General features: G+C 37.5%; 1 protein-coding gene across 2 annotated transcripts in view; it reads left to right on the top strand.

Annotated features, from left to right (window-relative positions):
* ctif (CBP80/20-dependent translation initiation factor) overlaps nucleotides 1–23,180 on the top strand; it is an 86,228-nt gene that overhangs the window by 43,284 nt on the left and 19,764 nt on the right. The window contains exons 8-12 of one of the 2 annotated variants that reach the window (XM_056266118.1): nucleotides 4,198–4,274; nucleotides 8,965–9,033; nucleotides 18,069–18,543; nucleotides 18,989–19,288; nucleotides 22,094–22,249. In XM_056266118.1, coding sequence (XP_056122093.1) covers nucleotides 4,198–4,274; nucleotides 8,965–9,033; nucleotides 18,069–18,543; nucleotides 18,989–19,288; nucleotides 22,094–22,249 — 1,077 coding nt within the window. The remainder of the gene's footprint in view (nucleotides 1–4,197; nucleotides 4,275–8,964; nucleotides 9,034–18,068; nucleotides 18,544–18,988; nucleotides 19,289–22,093; nucleotides 22,250–23,180) is intronic. The other variant, XM_056266119.1, reaches the window with a different exon arrangement.

Here is a 23,180-nt window from a genome sequence, read left to right as displayed (position 1 = left end):
TTGAAGACTGGAAAAATGTTGCCTGGTCTGATGAGTCTCGATTTCTGTTGAGACATTCAGACGGTAGAGTCAGAATTTGGCGTAAACAGAATGAGAACATGGATCCATCATGCCTTGTAACCACTGTGCAGGCTGGTGGTGGTGGTGTAATGGTGTGGGGGATGTTTTCTTGGCACACTTTAGGCCCCTTAGTGCCAATTGGGCATCGTTTAAATGCCATGGCCTACCTGAGCATTGTTTCTGACCATGTCCATCCCTTTATGGCCACCATGTACCCATCCTCTGATGGCTACTTCCAGCAGGATAATGCACCATGTCACAAAGCTCGAATCATTTCAAATTGGTTTCTTGAACATGACAATGAGTATATATATATTATATAAATTATGTATCATATAAATACAACTGTCTTAATTTGAATTAAATCATTTAAATATTATTATATAATATATATTTTTTTATTAATTGTGTGTGTGTACATATATGTATATGTATGTGTATAGTTTTAATCCAAATATATATATTTTTATGTATATACTGGATATACTATATACTCATTATGTATCCCACATTTTTATTAACTATTTTTATTAAGTATGTTTCATATATTATGGTCAAAAATAATATCGTAAAATTAAATGTCACGTTATTTAACCATAAATACTGTAATACACCATTTTATTTATATCTTATTTTATTCATTTTATTATTCAAACAATACTGTATTTCTAATTATTTTTTATTATTATACTGTTTATTACTATTTTAATGTAATGTAATATCCTGGTATATACATGGTATGGGAGGAGTAGACATTTGATTGACAGAGTTCTCACGGTTACATCATCATTGCGACCAATCAGGTCAGAGTGGGAGGAGTCCTTGTAAGCCTCTCTGTGAACATGGATTCCGTTGTGACCTCTGACCTCTGGAATGTGGCGGTATGCATACGTTTCCCTTCCCGCCCTCTCTAGTCACATCTGCACTGACCAACAGTGCTGCAGCCCGGGGGTCAAAGGTCACACTCAGCGGGGACCTGCCCAACCGCGTGTGTGTGTGTCACTGGCTTTGATCTGTCAGCCGCCGCACACAGGACATTCGTATTGTTTCGCATTTAAAAAAAACAACGAACCCTTATTTAAAATAAACCAAAGGTCTCCTCCCTGCTGTCCTTTATTCTGCAATAATTATTCATCACGTACCTGTTCAGACGCTTACATTTCTGTCTGTATGTATTTCAAAATACGTCTCCGTGTATGTTATGTTCAAACAAAACCTGATTTCTTTGCGCTTCCTTTAAAGAATTATAACAAGTTTTTTTTGCGCACAAGAATAATAATTGAGGACTTTAATCATGTCAAACGAAAACTCGTGCCTCGCTTTCCTTCGTTTCACGCTTGTGTAAATATTGACATATTTAGGCGCTTTGAAGTCTGGATGTGTTTCGTGTGGTTGCGATTATCATCTGGAGAACATTACAGCGGAGACGTCCAACTTGTGACATCCTGCAGGACTGCAACAGTAGCTCCACACACACACACACACACACACACTGAAGATGAATGGAGGTTTGCGGAGACGCCTCTCTCTCAGCCACGGAGGAAGTTCCTCGTGATTTTAGAGACTCAGACTTGATGGATTCTGATGGGGCGAAACCCAAAATGACAGTCATAACCTCACAAGTCTTTCCGTTGTCTCTACGTCTGCGTTCTGTTGTTTTCCACAGACATCTGGCACAGATCAGATCTTGTTGCTTGCATGTAAACAGCAAAACGCTTATTAGATGAGACTTTTTGGTATCTGATATTGGCCACTTTTAAATATGGACATCTGAGCCACATCTGAACATCATATACAATTCTCCTCTGAATTCAGGAGTTTCGGCATGTGAAACAAATGTTATGAAAAATCATGTAAGGTGGGTCTTGTTTTTAGCCATGTGTATTCGATTGGATTGTAATCATTGCTCGACTGTCAAGTTATGTCTCATTATTGTCAAGCAAATATAAAATATGAGACAAAATATATACACTGCCGATCAAAAAAAAGTATGTTTTCAAAATCATTGTGACGCTGAAGACTGGAGTAATGATGCTGACAATTCAGCTTTGATCACAGGAATAAATTACATTTGAACATATATTCACATAGTTATTTTAATTTGTAATATTATTTCACAATATTACTGTTTTTACTGATCAAATAAACAGAAGAGTTATAAAAAGTCTTAATGATTCCATACTTTTAACCGGTAGTATTATTTTTTTTAAATGCATTATATTTGTATTTGCTGTACAAAAATTAACTTCATTTTTTACAATTACAAAATATTATTATGTTACCGTTTTGAAAATCATGTTGAAAATAATATAAAAAATGTAATTGTCCAGATGCATTACAGTGAAGAAAGTTTCAGGCAAAATGTGCATAACTATCATGATGAAATAGGTTTTTGATAAAAAAAAAGTTTTTGAGTGCTTTGGAATTTATAATTGTTCATTTGCATTTCAAGCTGTTTATTATACAATAACCCTTCTTATAGTCTTGCTGGGTTTTATATGTAAAAGAGAGGCGGAATATTCTTCAAACATTCGAAAGTAATACAGGTTTAAAACCACATGAGAGTGAGTCAATGATGACAGTTTTCATTTCTGAATGAGTTTTAAGAAGTTTTTACTTCAGTACGGGTCGGTGAAGGTCCAGCCAGGTCTTTGACGCAGTATATTTATCATTATGAATGCATCCGGAGGTTTATTTTCTTAAGTTTCAGTTGTTTTTTGTAATAAACGTGATGGCTGGCGACTCTCTGTGTCCGACTTTGGCTGTGTTTCTGTGTGGAGGCGGGGTTAAGCGTTAGAAGCCCTTATTACTGAGCCGACAAGGAAAAGCAGCCAATTACACTAATCTCCTGCCACATCTGTGTCCAATCAGAGGCAGCCAATCAGCATACAGTGGTTTTGGCTTCAGAGACTTAGAAGGGTTAGAAACAGAAACCCAGAGGACCGTGTGTGTGTGTGTGTGTGTGTGTGCTGCTACTACTGCAGCTCAGAGCTCAAGAATGTTCCATTTTGCTGTGAAATGGAAGGTTGTCAGAGTTTAGGGTTTTATTTCCCATCATGCACCAGTACTCGTTTCCCAGATCTGGCCGATAAACTTTGGCGTTTTAACCTCCTGCAGTCCCCAAGAGAAATCTTTTTCAAACTTTATCTTATCTTCAGTTTATGGTACTGTAGATGTTGTGGTTCTCTTGTGTTTGCAGATAATGTTCCTACAGCAGAACAGACTGACCTCTGAAGTCACATGCACAAAATGATCGTATTTTCGTGTGAAACAATATTATGAATAATGAAGGGTGGGACTTGATTCTAAACATCTGTATTTGATGGAATTGAATTGAGCAGATGTCAAGTAATGGGTCATATTTGACAATTTCATGTCATTACTTTAATATTATAAGCTATTTTGTACAAATATAACCAGGATATACGAATGTATGCATGTGTATATGTATATCGTACACATGTACAGTATATGAACATATATATGTATACAATTATTGCGTATGTGTGTGTATATACACACACACACGCAATAATTTTATACATATTTATGTTCATCGTACACATGTACAGTATATGAACATATATATGTATAAAATTATTGCGTGTATATATATATATATATATATATATATATATATATATATATATATACACACACACATATGCAATCATTTTATATATATGTTCATATACTGTACATGTGTACGATAAACATACATATACACATACATTCGTATATCCTGGTTCCATCTATCCTGATATTCTATATATAAATTTAAATGTGTATATAAATGTATATATGCACATATAAATGCGCACACATAAATATTATTTAAATAAAAATATTAAGAAATACGAAAAATATTCCATCCTGGCTGTATTTCTTGTACACACACAAAAAAAAAGTTTAATTAAATGTCTGAGTGTGTGAAAATTTGCATAATTATCATGAAAATAATTTTGCAATTATAAAAATATGAATTATTTCAACAAATAAAAACTTTATGCAAAATAAAATCTCACTTTTTAATTCATTTATTTTTTGTGTGATTCACTCACATATATAAACTGTAAAGATGTATTTTGTTGTTGCATTTCTCATGTCTGTTCTGGTTTGTTTTCTCTCTGTCTGCAGGTTTTTCCTCCTCTGCCTAATGAAGCTGAGATCGCACACACTAAAAAACTGTTTCGCCGCCGCAGAAATGACCGCCGGTGAGTCACTCAGTCTCAAAACACGACATGAACTTCTTACGTTACCGTCCGACTCTCTTCCAGTTGTTTAGCGAAAACGTTGAGCGCTGACGTTAGACTTGTAAAGCAGAAAACACACCAGCTCACACTTTCCACACGTGTCAAGAGTCGAATGTAATGAGAGCGTCAACCGCTGTGTTGGTGTTGTGTTTGGAGTAAAACGCGATGCTCTGCATGTTCTTTACTCAAAATATTCACTGTTAATCCACAAAACCACTTCCACCTTTCTGCTTTTACGTTTTGACTTTGACCTCATCGGAACAGTTCTCTGTTGTAATTTGCAGTTGCTAAGAAACTGCAAAAAAAGAAAATATTTTGGTCTAAACTTGTGCGAAAGAAAAGGAGAAAGCAGAGGGTGAAAGCAAGCAAAACCCTTCTATTATTCATGGCTTTGTTAATGCAAAGAAAAGCTCTCGTTGTCATCGGTCTGATGTCCTTGTGTGTGGAACCCAGTCCGACTGGATTTCTGCAGTGGACGTTTCTCGTGTGTGCTTTGTGGTGCCGCCGCACTCAAGGACGTTTATACAGTACTGAGGTTTTTGCTGTGACAGGGCGTGTGGAACAGAATAGATGGTTTATTTGTGAACAAAGGCTCCCAGATTCCCTGCGGCCCAGAATGCACTGTTTCCTTTACTGGAGGTTTTGAAGCCTAAATACGATCGGCAGAAGTATAAAGCTAAGCGTAGGCTATAAACGAACTACTTGACTTCCGGATTCATGTGACAGCTCTTTCAGTTTATAATTAAAAAACATTTTCCCTGAAGGTTTGAGTTAGAATAGTTTGCAAGAGCGCGATTATAGACACAGCAAGGCTGTAAAGGTGGACTAGTGAGTAGGGTTGGGAATCAAAAATGGATTCCAATTCTGGAATTGGATGCATGTTATAAAATAAAAATTTCATTTGTGTGCATTTTAATATGACTTTACCTGCACGCCGTTTTCTGTCCTGCACACACATCCAAAGCACGCGCACTGAAAAAGTCAAGTCATCCTCCTTTATATAGCGCTTTTAACAGTGGAGATTGTTTCACAGCAGCTTTACAGAGATAAACTTAATATAATTTAAGGTAACAGAGATTGGTTTGGTTTTATAGCGGTTCTTGAATAATGTTATTTTCCAGCTAAAGTTAGTTTTGATTGATTCACTTCCGTCGAAATGATCATTTGTTATTAAATTAGGGGCTGCTAAGACGACACCGTTCTCTCTAAACAGACTTAAAACTGAACCTGTGATAAACGCTGATGGCGTTCACATGCGCATTAAGAATTGAGTCTATATTATGTGCGTTTGAATAAATGTGCGCAGGTTTGTAATTCCCTACAAACCATGCCTAAAAATAAAGAAACTAAACTAAGATAAAGTGATTTTAATGTCATTTTAAACCATTCAAGCGCGAGAAGACCTTTTCTGTGCTCACACGCATCAAAACGACGTACTCTCATACTGAATAGTGCCTGATATTGAAGTTCTCTTCCACGTCTTTTTGCACTTGAACACACAAATACACACACAAAATGTCAAAATATCCTCGTAAACACAGTGGGTTATGTTTTAAGTGAACGTAAACACAAAGTAAACGCACGTGTAACAGCTCTACGTCTCTATAATAACATAATCAGACAACAAAATGCAAAGAGAAAATTAACTCGCTGATCTTAAATTTTGTAACTATATTTGTAATGTATATTTTTTTTATAAAGTGCAGTGTTGTTTTACGTTTGATTTCAGTTTCTGTACCTGAATACCTAAAAAAATGTTTTTTTTTTTTTGCCTGATTGGAATTGAAATTAGGAATCGATAAGAATCTGAATCGATGAGCAGAATCGAAATCATTACGTTTTAAACGATACTCAATCCTACTAGTGAGTAGATGAGTTTACCTGTTCTGTGTACGGATGTTTAATGAACCGACAACCTCTGTAGTCCTATTTAGACACTTGTTAGCAAGTAAAATCAAAAACTAAAAACAAGGGGGTATTACTGATGTATTTTATGTTTGAGAATATAACGTGACAATATTTTGAGCTTGTGTCCACCACTAGGGATGCATCGATATGACATTTTTGGCCGATAACCGATAATTCTTTATATTTGAAAGCTGATAACCGATATATTGGCCGATAAATCTAAATCCAAATTTATATTGAATTTTTCAGAGCCTGATTACCAAAAACAAAAGTCTCACTATTAAAAGCCATGTCCCAAGCACACAATTATAATGTTCTCATTATAATTATGTCTCCTATATGAGTATGACAGACATGCGCTGTATCTTCCTCTTCAAAGTGATTCCAATCATATTTCTTTTTTTTTTTGTGATCAAAATTTTTATATTAATTACCATACCAGGAACATATCTGAGTTCACATGAACTATATACAGACAGATGCCATGAAAACTGTCCACATATAAAACCACCAAAACATAAAAAAGGATGTGTAGAATACGGAGGGGAGAGAGGGAAATGTAGTATGTCAAAATCTGAGCTTATCTAACAAATTATCCGCGATTTTTGTCCAGCTCTGAATAGTCTTGTCCTTTGCGCCATTGTCCAGTCATATTTCAAGCAATTCAAAACCATCATGGCGAACAGTGCATCTGAAGTGTCTCAGCTGAAGGAAACAATCCATTATTTATCAGCTTTGATATATCGGCCAAATTTGATCATCGGGCCGATACCGATATGGTGGCTGATATATGGTGCATCCCTATTCCCCATCCACCACGAACCTTGTTTTAGACATTTAACCAAAAACCCATTAACTTCGGGGCGATGGAGCCGGAAGTGCTAAAAAAGAGGCTACATGAAAGCCTCATCCCTGCAGCTCTCACCACCCACAGCACCTTTGCATTGTGTTTGCAAGTTTTGCGCAGGCAAATTTTATGCATTTTTACTTGGACTTTGACTACAAAAGTTAGAAGTAGGAGTAAAGACAATCTAGAGAATAAATCTTTTCTGGGTTCAAATTTAGAGAGTGTGTGCGAGTCACTGTTCACCTCACTACACAAGACGATTCTCTTCCCACATCTCTCTCTCTCTCCTCTAACAGAAGGCTTTTCAGCCTGTTATTCCTGGTGTTGGCCACCCACAATGCTTTGCTTCTGCCAGAGAGGACCCTGCGGTCATGTTGTTTGTTGGCATCAGTTCTTGCCTTTTCTTTCTCTCTCGCTCTCGAGATTAGTTTGCTGAATCTCAACATCTTTGCAGTCGCATTTATGAAATGCAGCATATTTTGTTGACAGAATCTCGCAGGAAAGCAGTTTAGATTTATGAAGAGCCAGTCAACTAATGAAAGGTTCATCAGAGTCTGTGTGTGTGTGTTTGCATGCTCAAAGGACTCGGGTCTTTTAGTATAAAGGACAGTTTGAGTTTGAGATCGGCAGATTCATCTGGTGTTGGTTCCAAAATATACAGCCTTGTGTCATTTATGAATGTATGCATGTACCAGTTTAATTTTTTTTGTGAAAGAAATTAATACTTTTATTCAGCATTATTTGAATAATTCATTTGCATTATATGATCAAAAGTGACAGTAAAGATTCTGTTTGAAATAAATTCTGCTCTTTTAAATTTCATCAAAGGATCCAGAAAAAAACGAGTATAACGGTTTCCACAAAAATCTGAAGCATAAAAATAATAATAAATGTTTATTGAGCTGAAAATCATCACATTAGAGTGATTTCTGAAGGATCATGTGACACTGAAGACTGGAGTAATGATGCTGAAAATACAGCTTTGATCACAGGAATAAATTACATTTTAACTTGCATTTAAATAAAAAACAGCTATTTTAAATTGTAATAATATTTCACAATTTTACAGTTTTTACTGTATTTTTCCTCAAATAAATGCAGCCTTGGTGAGCTATACATCTAATTTCTTTATTATATATACATAAAATGTTTTAATATAGTTTGAGGCAGGTCAAACTGGGCCTTTTTTCAGGTCAGTTTGGGTTATGTTGTGTGTTTCAGTAGTTTAGAGCTTATAAAGAGGCTCAGCAGCAGGATAATCTACAGCACCTGATGGACTGGAGTAAACTCTGAGCCTGTTCACCCTCTGGAGTGATGCTGGACCTTCACACTGGAAAAGACAGGCACCACAGGGTCACAAAACCCATCAAAACAAATGGGGGGGGGGGTTCTTTGAGGATCCCTGTCTTAGGAATTGCACACGCTACTCGCAGTCAAAGTGCTCCGTTGCATCTATTTTAAAGAAACTTCCATTGTGGAAACCGTCCTGTCTTTTCATATTCACTGCAACATTTCTTTGGCTTTTGTAGCATGCCGTGTCATTCAGTTGCTTCCCTTAAACCCTGTAGCTCTCATAACACTTTATAGTCATTTTATTTATTTAGTTATTTTTTGTATTTTAATTATTTTACCATTTTTTTATTTTACTTAACCCAAGTAGATTTCATATTTTATTGTATTTTTTTATATTTCATTTTATTTTAGTATTTTAATGTAGATTTCATAACTGTCCCAATCATTTATTCTCGCTTTTTTGTCTGAGATTTTACTGTTCCATCTCCTCCTTTTCCGTTTGCTCCTCCTGTTTCTTTTAGTTCTCTCGTGTCTTCTTGTGTTCCTTTCCACCTTGTTTCTACCTTCTCATCCACTTGTTCACGTATCATCTCCCTGTCGTAGCCGATGCAATCCGCCCCAGGATGATCTGACGGTGCTGCTGCCAGCCGAGGGGAAACGGCAAGTGTCCAGGTCAGTGTCTCAAACGGGTCCAGCTCCGAGCAGCTCTTCTGAATCCTGTCCGCTCACTCTTGTCCTTCCACTTACAAACCGGACTTCTGAACTGCTTGTGGGATCAACCCACTCATGGGATTCAAACTAACCATCTTCTTCTGGCCTGGAATTGTGTCCCTGTGAACCTGTTTGCTTTTATTCTGCTTGCACAACAAATCCTGATCACTGTACAGTTCTCTTCCTCTCACTTCGGTTGAGTCATCATTAATCTACAAAGTATCTCCGTAGTACGGAACAGAAATCCTAATCACAGGCAGGGTGGCATCATTAAGGTGGCGTGTATGAGGGAATGTTAATGAAGATCATTATGGGAATGGTTTGAGACGATCTAGTGGAGTGAAAGGAGTGCTTGACATTAATGGTCGACTGATTATTAACTTGTTATTTGATGGCCAATGCTGATATAAAGCATATTTTGATATTTATATTCATTGATTAATGTTGGGCATTAGTTAGTATCACCTGCTCAGGGACTACGGATTAAAATTAGCTATTTAGCTAACTCTGGCACATTTACATTGAAGTTTTACTACGGTGTTGACTAATGTGCATTGTCCCTGTCAAAAAAAATAAAATTATATATATATATATACACACACATACATACATACATTTATTTATATATATATACAAATAATATATATATATATATATACACTAACCGGCCACTTTATTAGGTACCCCATGCTAGTAACTGGTTGAACCCCCTTTTGCCTTCAGAACTGCCTCAATTCTTCGTGGCATAGATTCAACAAGGTGCTGGAAGCATTCCTCAGGGAGTTTGGTCCATATTGACATGATGGCATCACACAGTTGCCGCAGATTTGTCGGCTGCACATCCATGATGCGAATCTCCCGTTCCACCACATCCCAAAGATGCTCTATTGGGTTGAGATCTGGTGACTGTGGAGGCCATTTTAGTACAGTGAACTCATTGTCATGTTCAAGAAACCAATTTGAAATGATTAGAGCTTTGTGACATGGTGGAAGTAGCCATCAGAGGATGGGTACATGGTGGCCATAAAGGGATGGACATGGTCAGAAACAATGCTCAGGTAGGCCGTGGCATTTAAACGATGCCCAATTGGCACTAAGGGGCCTAAAGTGTGCCAGGAAAACATCCCCCACACCATTACACCACCACCACCAGCCTGCACAGTGGTAACAAGGCATGATGGTTCCATGTTCTCATTCTGTTTACGCCAAATTCTGACTCTAACATCTGAATGTCTCAACAGAAATCGAGACTCATCAGACCAGGCAACATTTTTCCAGTCTTCAACTGTTCAATTTTGGTGAGCTCTTGCAAATTGTAGCCTCTTTTTCCTATTTGTAGTGGAGATGAGTGGTACCCGGTGGAGTCTTCTGCTGTTGTAGCCCATCCGCCTCAAGGTTGTGCGTGTTGTGGCTTCACAAATGCTTTGCTGCATACCTCGGTTGTAACGAGTGGTTATTTCAGTCACTGTTGCCCTTCTATCAGCTCGAACCAGTCTGGCCATTCTCCTCTGACCTCTGGCATCAACAAGGCATTTCCGCCCACAGAACTGCCGCTCACTGGATGTTTTTTCTTTTTCGGACCATTCTCTGTAAACCCTAGAGATGGTTGTGCGTGAAAATCCCAGTAGATTAGCAGTTTCTGAAATACTCAGACCAGCCCTTCTGGCACCAACAATCATGCCACGTTCAAAGTCACTCAAATCACCTTTCTTCCCCATACTGATGCTCGGTTTGAACTGCAGGAGATTGTCTTGACCATGTCTACATGCCTAAATGCACTGAGTTGCCGCCATGTGATTGGCTGCTTAGAAATTAAGTGTTAACGAGCAGTTGGACAGGTGTACCTAATAAAGTGGCCGGTGAGTGTATATATATACACACACACACACACACACACATTTATATTAATTTGACTTGATGTTTACTAAAATAAACTAATCGTGAAAAATCCTGATAACAAAATAAACATGAGAAAGTATAGTGTTTGCCTTTCTATTAATAATATTTAATTTTATTATAAAGTCATATTATAATAGTTTCTTTATTTTGACAGTTCTTAGCGCTGTCGCCGTATGGGTCACACAAGTTTGACCCATGCTTTTTTGCTTAAAGGGGTCATATAATGCCATTTTTGTACAAGCTAATATGATTCTTTAGGGTCTAAATTAAAAGTTTGTAATATACTTTAATTACAAATTCTCATTAGTATTGTAAGAAAACAGTTATTTTACCTGGTCAAAAACAGCTCTGTTTTCAGCACGCCGTTTCAGTGCATATGACTTTAAATGATCATGAGCTTTGCTGACTCCGCCTCTCTGTTCTGTGCGTACACCGTTTGTAACACAATAACACAATAACCAAATGCGTTGTTCATTATAAACGTGGGATTATGAATTATATTGAGAACGTTGTACATAGAAAACATGCTGTAATGTACCCTGACTGAGTGTAAACCGACGCATTCATCGTGAAGCGTGCAGCTGGCGATTTGCAAAGATTAATATAAATATTAATATAAAGATTAATAAAACGTTACACTCACTTTAGTTCTTCTGAAGGTTCAGCAGGAACACGAATAGGTTCCGATCCTTTATTCAGGTGCAGCTTCTCAGCAAAACCAGCTTTACACTGATCCTCGTTTATAAAGCAGTCTGGTGAGAAATGATTCGCGCAAACATGAAAGCATTGACGTTGCTCGTGGGGAATATTCCCTTCGAAAACAAACTCAGCCACTGCGTCTTCAGCGGTTCGGATTTAGGAACATTAAAATGACTGCTGTGTTATTACACCCAAGAACAGAACACCACAATCGCTTAGACGCCATTCTGCTCATAGACAGTGCTCCAGCATATCAACAATGACCGCGCCGATCCGCGCAGACTATGATTGACAGGACGAGCGAGGGCGGGTCTGTGTTGAATCACTGCTGTCAATCAACAATCGTGGGAGGGGCGTCCGTTTTATTGACGTCACAAAAACGAACGGCTCAATTTGAGGCAGGGAAAAACATATAAGGAGATTAAAACAAAAACACTGGATGGATTTTTATCATTATATGATGGTTGTGTACAGGCACTGCCAACACACATTTCAGTACAATCAACTTGTAAAAGTGCATGTACCATTAAATGACCCCTTTAAAGGTGAAGACCCAACTTTATGAATGTTTTGTAAAATTCCTTTATCTGTCAAACATATTTTATTAGATTGTCCTGGACTTAATGCAAGCAGAATGCTCTTTTATGAAGTTACTTCATTGAAGGACATATTTAATGAAATTAGGCCTGAAAAGGTTTTGGATTTTTTTTATCATATGTTAATTTAAAAAAATATATCGTATAATATGACTTGTTGTTTATATTTGTTTTGTTTTTATTGTATTTATATGATATTTGTATTTTTGTATGTGAATTTTTGCCATGAAAATAGCTTTGAATGCTGACATGGCATGAAATAAAATAATCTGAATCGTAGCGCTGTCAAAATAAAAGTCCTGCTTCCTGCAAAAACTAAAAATGTATCGTCAAATGGCAATAATTAAAAAAAAACAAATACTGGCCGATACATCGGCCAACCGCTGCTAGACATTACCTGAAAACACAGAAATGGAGGCTGATGCTTCTAGAATCTTCTAGAGATGATCTGTTTTACATGGTGGAGATCTACTAGTGTGTATTCTGTGAAGTAACAGTTTGGGTTACTATAGACTTAATCAGAGTAAACCGCATGTTTCATTTGACAAAATGCAGAGAAACTTTAATTATCACAGCCTCTTTTTTATTTGTTATTAGTCCCCTTGAACATTTTGGAAGGATTTGTTTTTGCGATTTTTGATCAGCAGCTTTAGGCTTCTCTTCCTCAGTCTTATTTTCGTTTGTATCAGATTAAAAATGGTTTCTGCTGTGAGTGAATTCTTTAACTTGAAAAAGAGAAACTGGTGTGAAGTGTGGAGATTCCCATCAGTGACAGACCTGTCAGTCAGGGTTTATCTTGTGCAAAGCAGACACATTATGCTTCAGTTATGTAAGAGCTTTTCACATAACTTTTTGTTGTATTGTTGCGCGTGTGTGTGTGTGTCTGTGAGAATGAGGGTAGGGAAGGGTTGGGTGTGGACACCATTGAATCTGGCTCTTGCTCTGCTTAAAAAACTTAAGTGTCTTTCTGTCTCTCTCTCTCTCTCTCTCTCTCTCTCTCTCTCTCTCTCTCTCTCTCTCTCTCTCTCTCTCTCTCTCTCTCTCTCTCTCTCTCTCTCTCTCTCTCTCTCTCTCTCTCTCTCTCTCTCTCTCTCTCTCACACACACTCACTCACTCACTCACTCACTCACTCACTCACTCACTCACTCACTCACTCACTCACTCACTCACTCACTCACACAAAATGGAAATCTGTCTTGGTTAAAAAAATGTTTTTAAATGATCAGAATCACCATTATAGAGGAGACCTATTATGTCCTTCACAAAGTATTGATTTTGTTTTTGCGCTCTACTAGAACAGGTTTTCATGCTTGAATGTTCATTATTTTTCTCATATTTGTCACTATTGCAGCTCGTCTCTCCCCAGTCTGTCTGTAACGCTCGGTTTAGTTCCTGTCTCTATGAAGCCCCTCCTTCTGAAAAGCACACTGTGCTCTGATTGGTCGGCTGGAGCAGTGTGTTGTGATTGGTCAAGCGCTAGAGTGTGTTTGGGGAATGTCCCGCCCCTTACCATAACATGAGTTTCAACACTAACTTGTCATGATGAATGTCAATATTTCATATATACAGCTAAATAGAGCAAGGTTTTGGACCAATGAGATTTCAGTGTGGGCGGAGCTACCCTGCATTATCATGCTGTGCTTGTAATTGTCAATGCAGGTTAAAACAAAACAATAGTATAGAAGAAATGATGTGCTATTTTTTCGTGTCATGCCTGGTTAGGATGTTCTGTTGGGTTTATTAGGTTAACAACTAATATTAAAATTTTAATAATATTTCACAATATTACTGTTTTACTGTATTTTTTCTCAAATAAATGCAGTCTTGGTGAGCAGAAGAGACTTCTTTCAAAATCATCATTACAAAATGATGTTCCCGTGGAGCGACATCAAGGGTTAACCCACGGAAAGCCTGAAGAATGTCACGGTCAGCACCTCCACGTCTTATTCTCAACCCGTCATTCAACACACTCAGTGTGCATCTCCCCTAAAATTAACCCCTCGTAAAAGCAAAACACCATGGTCAAACATGACCTTAACCTGGACGTCTCGCTCTAAAGCTGTCAATCAAACGTAAAGCCTGTCCTCGCAGCGAGGAGATTCCCGTGTGTGTGTGTGTGAGTGTTTCTCAGGCGTGCAGAGGTTATGTAGGTTAACGGGCACTAGTGAAGACGTTAGTCTTTGAAGAGTCCATGGTTGTTGAACATTGTGTGTTCGCTCCAGGCCTCTGTACGCTTGTTTACTCCTCATAGAAGCAGTGAAGATGACCTTGTTCCTTCACTGGAAGATTGTGCACAACAGTGCTGGAATGGTACAAATAGCCTGCAAAAACCTCGAATTTCTTTATTGCTATAAATCTAGACATTTAAGCCTAACTTTATGTATTTAAATTGCATAGGAAATGTCCATCCGTTTGGATTGCAGTTTTAACATAAACTAAAAAACATAATCTGATGCATATTTGTCAGTGATACATTGGTAAGATTTCTGTAATAGTCCTAATAAACTGAATGTGTTTTAAATGCACAGTTATCAGGTTTGTTTTTTCATCATTAAATCAAATTTCTTTGGATCTCATACTTTTTAACTAATTGAATATCGCTCGTTCCACAGATACAGTATTTTAACCGTGCTCATACTTTTTATTTGAGTACATTTAATTGGTTTCACAATTAACAGGTTTATGCTGATTCTAAGCATAAATGATTGCATTTTGAAAATATACTATGTAAATAGTTAATTTATGCCATGATTTTTTTTGTGTGTGCAGAAATCTTACCTGTTTCTTACCTATTTTATTTATATGCATATACAAATATGAAAAATATGCATCACATTAAGTTTTGTTAGATACAACTGTATAATCCAAATGTATGGAAATTTTATGCAATTTAAAAACACATAATTTGTGTGTGTTATGGTTTGTTCAAGCCCGAAAGAGACAATTAAAACACATAAAGCATAAATTGCCTAACAACGGCTTCACGGGGCTTATTGATTTTATAAAAAGGTTAGTCCATAAAAAAAAAATGTATTTAGATGCAGTGGTGCAATAATACTGATGTAATGAGGTCACAGGCTCAACCAATCAGAATCAAGGACCAGAACTATCTGTTTTAAAATCTTAGATTTAGGTCTTTAGATAAATGTATTGAATTCTATATTAACGTATGTTGCTGTACAAGTTGTTTTTTGTTTAGCCATAGTGAAATCTCATTGGTCCAGAAATCCTGAATGTGTTTAGATTGGCTTGGATTTGTTGTTGTTGTTGCTTTATGCAGCTTTCTGCTTTCAGTGATGCCTGAAAAATGCGATTGAAACTCAATTTGCACTTAACTCATTACTTTTTGTTTGTGCAATTTGGTACTTGTTTAAATGGCTTGAATCCAAATATTGTCTTTTCTTAAAAAGTCTGATTATTGCAGTAACATCTGTTCACACAGACGTAATGATTAATGACACACATAACGTGTAGTAACCCATTCAGTGCTCCTAATGCATGTGTACGCAGACAGCACATGTCAGCGTGTCTATATGTGTGTATGTACACACAGGCGTGTGTGAATGTAAAGCCGTAATCCAGTGTTGGTCTGGATGACTGGAGTTCTGCTGGTGAAGATAGATCGTCCCGTCAGACTGGTGCAAACATGGACATCTGGGTGATTACATACTGACTCACATCTGCCGTAAATCATTACACACATTCACAAACACACTCTGTGTGGCTGCAGTTATTAGTAGTGGTATTTAAGTCAATCATCACTATTGCTAATGCTCATATTTGGGGTTAAGGCCTGTTCACACCAAGAACGATAACTGTAAAGAAACTCTATTGATGTTCACACCAACACATGATGACATTCTGTTGACTGTCAGTGTTTTTATTGTTCATCAGCTGAAAATGGTTCTGAAAATATTGTTCCTCTCTGTAGGCCGTGAGACAGGGTTGATTGGTACCATTTTGAGGGATTATTTTTGTGTAGGTATATGACCCTGTATTTGAAAAATGTGTGATAGCATTAGATTCAAGGTAGTTTTTGGTTACGGAGGACGATTTTCAAACATATGTCAAGAGAAAGGATAAATTAATTTATCTTTAAATAAATTTTAAATTTTATAAAAAATTTTAAAAAAAAATTATAATAAAAAAAATATATTTTTTTAAAATAAATTTTTAAAATTATAAAAGGATAAATTTTTCTCTCTTGTAGTCACTGAACACATTACCTTGAGGTAGGATGATATAAGTGTTGATTTCTAATGAAAGCTACCATGGATCGGATGCTATCACACATTTTCCAACACTAGAGATGTGTACCTTCATGAAAATCAAAAAGAAATTTAATCCCTCAAAATGGTACCGGTAGCCCAAATTTGGGGTCCCGTCTCATGGCCTACTGTGGTTATTGTTATATTATTATCAAAATAGTAGAACAATTATTCAAACTTAAAGTTTTTATTTAATTTTTCAATTCAGTTCACATTTATTTGTATAGCTCTTTTCACAATACATATTGTTTCAAAGCAGCTTTACAGAAAATGCACGTCTACATTACAATTTATAGTGATCTGCTATCAGAGGTGTCCAAGTCACACTAAACAAAATTATAAACGCAACACTTTTGTTTTCGCCCCCATTTTCATGAGCTGAACTAAAAGATATAAGACTTTTTCTATGTACACAAAAGGCCTATTTCTCTCAAATATTGTTCACAGATCTGTCTAAATCTGTGTTAGTGAGCGCTTCTCCTTTGCCGAGATAATTCATCCACCTCACAGGTGTGGCATATCAAGATGCTGATTAGACAGCATGATTATTGCACAGGTGTGCCTTAGGCTAGCCACAATAAAAGGCTACTCTACAACGTGCAGTTTTATCACACAGCACAATGCCACAGATGTCGCAAGTTTTGAGGGAGTGTGCAATTGGCATGCTGACTGCAGGAATGAAATTAATTGAATTGAGCCGTCTCAAGGCGTTTCAGAGAATTTGGCAGTACATCCAACCGGCCTCACAACCGCAGACCACGTGTAGCAGACAAAGTGTTGCGTTTATAATTTTGTTCAGTGAATGTATTTCAGAAATGTACATATACGAGTCACACAGTTAGCAAATAATGTATTAATTTAAAGCAGAAACAATGAGCTCATTGAAGTAATGAATACATGTTTGTTAACAAATGATTAGGATATCGAAAAGAAATGTACACTTATTTTTAACACTTATTTATTTATTTGTGTACTTATAGATATATATTTTTTGCGTTTATTTCTTTGCTTATTTATTTATTTTGACTTGAACACCCAGAATGCTCTTAAAAATCTGTGTTTGTTGTCCTGCATTCTCCAACAGAAGTTGTGTATTTTTTTGTGTGATATGTGTACAAAATCAAAATGTGTCTTTATGTGTGTGTATTTTTGTTTGTTTTATTTGTATTTTTGTTTGTTTTTCTGTATTTATTTATTTCTTTGTTATGTGTATTTACTTATTAAACCACACAGAGCATCCTAGCTACTGCTTGGCAACATCTTGGCAACTACCCAGAACACCTTAGCAACTGCATAACAATGTATGACAACTGCTTTGAACACCTTACCAGTTATTTAGCGAATACACACTGGCAACAACCCTAACAATGCCTTCGCAACTACCCAAATCACTCGAAACTACAAAAAAATCCTCCAGAACACCTTAGCAACTGCCTAGCAACACCCTGGAATCCACACAAGACACACTGTTTGCATGGGCAAGAAGCACTCAGTGACATTGTCAATAACAGGCTTTTTTTTGTTGTTGTTCTAGGAGACCGCAGCGCCTGCCTGGAGGAGGAGGGCCTGGTGGGAAATCCCAGAATCCTCCTCTTCAGCAGCAGCAACAACAGCCCAATCAGATGCAACAGCCCAACGCTGAGCACCAATCAGGTGCCGGCATGAAGCACGGAGGGCGGGGTTACCAGGGCCAGCAGAACCAGGGAGGGCGGCAGGGCGGGCCACATCACGGCTACAGCCAGAACCGGCGCTGGCATCAGCATCCCAAACACCTGACGAACAGTTTCAGTCAAGGGCCCTCGGGGGCCGACAGGGGCCTCACACGCAATACCAAAGAGACAGAGAATGTAAAACATGAGGAGCCGGAGCCCCACACAGAGAGAGGAGCGAAGGACGAACCTGCGAAAGATGAGAGGAAGAAAGAAGACAAGGAGGAGAAGACGGAGAGTGGGAAGATCTGCTTACTACAGTCGTCGAAAGAGAGACTGAGGAGGAGATTGAAAGAGAAGGTGCTTTTATATCCCAGTTTAGTTCCTGAAACTGAATTTGAATTGATATAGTTAAATGCAGAAGTGACATTTGAATTTTAGGGCAAGGAAGTAGAAGTAAAATTAAATGAAATCCATATGACTGTATTTATATACTGTAACTGGATGGATGGATGGATGGATGGATGGATAAATAATAGAAAGACAAAAGGATGGATGGACGATAGATATATAGATAGATGGATAGATAGATAGATAGATAGATAGATAGATAGATAGATAGATAGATAGATAGATAGATAGATAGAAAGGAAGACAGACAGAATGTTATAAATGTCTTTGTCACTTTTGATCTATTTAATGAAAGCTTGGTGAATAAAAGTATTAGTGACCCCAAACTTTTGAACCACACCATTCCTCAATGTTCCAAGTCACATGACCATTCTCGCCGCACTCTGATTGGCAGGAGGACGTTCCCGTGGCGACGGCCGGACCTCAGCGTAACCGAATGGACAGATTATTAGAGATTCTAAACAGCATGAAAAACAACAGCAGTGGCGTGGAGGTTCAGCTCACCTCGTTCATGGAGGAGGCGCAGAGCTCAGCCGACTCGGAGGAGACGCTGAACCAGATCGTGCTCACCATTTACAGCAAGGCCGTCAGCGACCGAAGCTTCGCTGCCACTGCCGCCAAACTCTGTGACAAGATGGCTCTGTTCATGGTGGAAGGCACCAAGTTCCGCTCTCTCTTACTCAACATGTTACAGGTAAGAACTCAATGTCCTTTACTTGTTTCATCACGTTCATGTTCTGCAGGTTCTCTCCTATTGGTCAGTGCTGTCTCTGAGGACCAATCAGATTGCCCGCTTTACAGTGGCGAGATGTCACTCAGAAGGATATTCTGCAAATGTCATCTCACCTGCTGATGCTCGACCACATCCATCTCAACTCTTTCGTTCCTCTTTTGTGTCTGCGTTCTCTCTGTTTCTCCTCTTCCTCTTTTTCTCGAGGGCTTCAGGATGTGATTCATCTGTGCAATTCAGCTGAGTGACCCTGTACAATTTCCTCATTGGACAAAAGGGACATTTTAGGGCTCAAACACTTTCACCTCATTTTAAAAGTTAGGAGTTTCCCAAATCTTTCTGAAAGCTGATGAATATACAGTACTTTTGAAGAAATCGTTCAAAATGAAATTTTCATCATTTACTTGCTCTCATTTCTGTAAAATGGAAACCCTGGCTGCTCTTTTCCTTATAATCAATTTCAAAATGACACCATAAAATTGGCGCATACAATTTATAATTTTTAGTAACAAATAAAAGCCTGTTTTAAACTAAATTACAACTAACTTTACACGTTATGTGTGGAGCAACGTTATTTTAGTACTATTTTCAATTATAATCTTTTGAATGAGCTTTTTTACATATATTTTCAGTATTCATTTTAATTTTAGGGAATATATATATATATAGCTTAATTTTATTTTAAGTTCAGTTTACATTTTAATTTTAAAGTATTAGTAATTTTGTGCTTTTGTCATTTAAATATATGTATGTATGTGTGTGTGTATATATATATAGCTTTCATTTTTTTTTTTTTTTTGTGTTAGTAATTTATTGTTTAGTAACTTATTTCAGTTAGTTCTGGGTGATAAAACATGCAATGATTTTAATATACGACGCTTTTAATCTGTTAGTCTATTATTACCGCTGCAGGGAGACTGCAGAAGCGCTGTCCTGTAGAAGTGTTTTTATGCCGTGTCTCGGTCTCTGTTGTTTGGGGTCAGTCTGTCTGTACGCTGGTTTTGGTGGTAAAGCTCTAAGTATTTTGTCATTGTTTTTGGGAACTGACTGTTAGACTCACAGTGATGTGATACCAGAACTTTGACCTGCTGCTGGTGCGGCCAAAACACACATCCTGCTCTATATACACACACAACGCACACACAGACCAACAAACGCTCACACACACACGCACACGCACACAGACCAACAAACGCTCCGTCGCAAACAAACCCCATGCTGCAAATGTCAATAACAGGATCATGAAGGAAAAGTACAAAAGCCATCTATTACAATCAAACTTAAAAAATATATACAAAATAATAATTTATAATGTATTACAGTAGCATTACTTAGTAGGTAAACTTTCTAAAGTGACTTACTCATTTAGTAATATTTTCATGGAAAGGTGATCCATTTTTCAGGATTCTTTGATAAATAGATTGAAATAGAAATCTTTTGTAACATTATAAATGTCTTTACTGTCACTTTTGATCACTTGAATGCATCCCTGCTGAATAAAAGTAAATCTTACTGATCCCCAAATTTTGAACAGTAGTGTAATTGTTTAAATGGAGAAAGTCACGATACACACGTCTCTTTTTTGCCTTTTAACATGTAGTAGCCCCTTTAACTGTGAGAGTGTGTTGAGCTGGATGAATCATCCGGTTCGTCCTCACATAAACCGGTTCTTTTCACCCGTATGACGCTGGAGCAGACGCTTTCGTTCTGACGGGATTATGTAACAGATACACACAGATGCAAGCGTCTCTGACCCTAGTGAAAGCTCCGCTCCGACTCATTTAGCAGACTGCCACAAACACACAGACACAGGCTTATCGCAGAACAGAGACGAGCTGCATGTGTGTGTGTGAGAGAGTGAGAGAGAGAGAGAGTCTTTTTGATTTTTATCTGCACTTGTATCATGATGAGTCAGACATGCTGGGAAATTTAATGGATGTAAAAACATCAGTATGTTGGAGCCTCTGTGTATTGGTGTTTTCTGAACGGTGAAAAAAAAAAAGAAGTTTTTGAAAGAAGTATCTTATGCTCACCACTGCTGCATTTATTGGCTGAAAATCAGTAATATTGTGAAATATTATTACAATTTAAAATAACCATTTTCTATGTGAATATAAATTAAAATTTAATTTATTCCTGTGATCAAAGCTGTATTTTCAGCATCATTACTTCAGTCTTCAGTGTCACATGATCCTTCAGAAATCACTCTAATATAATGATTTACTGCTGAAGAAACATTTCTGATTATTATAAATTTTGAAAACATCCTTGCTTAATGTTTGTGGAAACAATGATACACTACCATTTATAAGATTGAGGTAAATGAGATTTAATAAAAACTTCATACTTTTATTCAGCAAGGATGCAGTAAACTGATCAAAATTGACAGTAAAGACATTTTATACTGTTACAAAAGATTGTATTTCAAAGACCCCTGAAAAAAATGCATCACGTTTTCCACAAAAATATTAAGCATATCAAATATTAAGTTTGAAACATTGATAATAAGATCCATTATTAATAATTGAGCACCAAGCAAAACAGTGACACTGAAGACAAAATTCAGCTTTGATCACAGGAATAAATGACATTTTAAGACATATTCAAATAGAAAATGGTTCTCTTAATATTTGTAATAATAAAATATGACTTATTTTTACTGTATTTTTAATCAAATAAATGCAGCCTTGGGGAGCAGAAGAGACTTCTTTTAAAAACGAGTGTGTTGTGTGTTGCGGAGCATATGCTGACCGCTGTGTTTCTCTCCAGAGGGACTTCAAGCGTCGTGAGGAGCTCCAGCACACTGATGTGGAGTGCTGGCTGGGCTTCATCACGTTTCTGTGTGAAGTGTTCGGCACCATGAGGAGCAGCGCTGGAGAGCCGTTCAGAGTGCTGGTGTGTCCCATCTACTCCTGCTTACGAGAGGTACACAACACACACCTCATCAACTTCTGGATCTACTCGGATAACATACTGTTACGAGATTCAAATGTCACATTAACTCATGAAACAACAGTCAGAAAGAGATCAAAATATTAAAACAAATTCCTACACATTTTACTCTTATCATTAAAGGTACAATATGCAGGATTTTTCGCCAGCAGGGGTCGCTACCTCTTACAATAACAAAGGCGTATATTGATGACGTAGGCTATATTCTGCATTAAGTGTAATTATGGATCTTGTCGTCAAGCTGATGGATCTTTTATGGATGAGTGAATACAGTGATGTTTTTAACATGACTGGTGTGAAGCAGGGCGCGATTGCTAGACGTATAAACGTTACCAGCGCCACACACAACGCGAGTCCCGCGGATATAAAGGAATAAGGACATTTCATTCAACCGAACTACACACAAGTGCTGAATTAATACTCACACAGGTCAGTTTATTAGACGAATGAAACTTGAGGTAACGCAGCGCTGTTTCACTTGCTCTAACAGTTACACTATCACACTAAACGGCATTTGAGTGTGTTGAATGTTGTTAGTTAGGTTAGGTTGTGTGTTGGCTGTATGAGGCGTTAAGCTAGATCAACATTAGGATAACATACAGATCATATTCTAACATTTCATCATGTTGAACTAAATAACATTGATTAGTTTTATGTACATTTGCTCACCTGTCTAATAAAGTACAAGCAACACTCTGTCAAGTCGAGGTTAGTGGCGGACGTGGAGCTCTCGGCATCTCCAAAGATGTTGATCTTCGTTCTAGTCCTCTTTTTGTCTCAAAGTCTGCTTGTCATGGTCCATAATGTATGAACAAAACAACAGCGTGAGCGTCCTGCTAGGCATAACGGGCATAACCCAGTTGTCAACGTCTGTCGCCATGGTTACTATGGCAGTACGAGGTCA

This window comes from Rhinichthys klamathensis, unplaced genomic scaffold (genome assembly GCF_029890125.1).
Source record: "Rhinichthys klamathensis goyatoka isolate OS25496 unplaced genomic scaffold, OSU_Roscu_1.1 h1tg000245l_1, whole genome shotgun sequence".
Lineage (NCBI taxonomy): Eukaryota > Metazoa > Chordata > Actinopteri > Cypriniformes > Leuciscidae > Rhinichthys > Rhinichthys klamathensis.
This window is presented reverse-complemented; position numbering and strand designations above follow the sequence as displayed.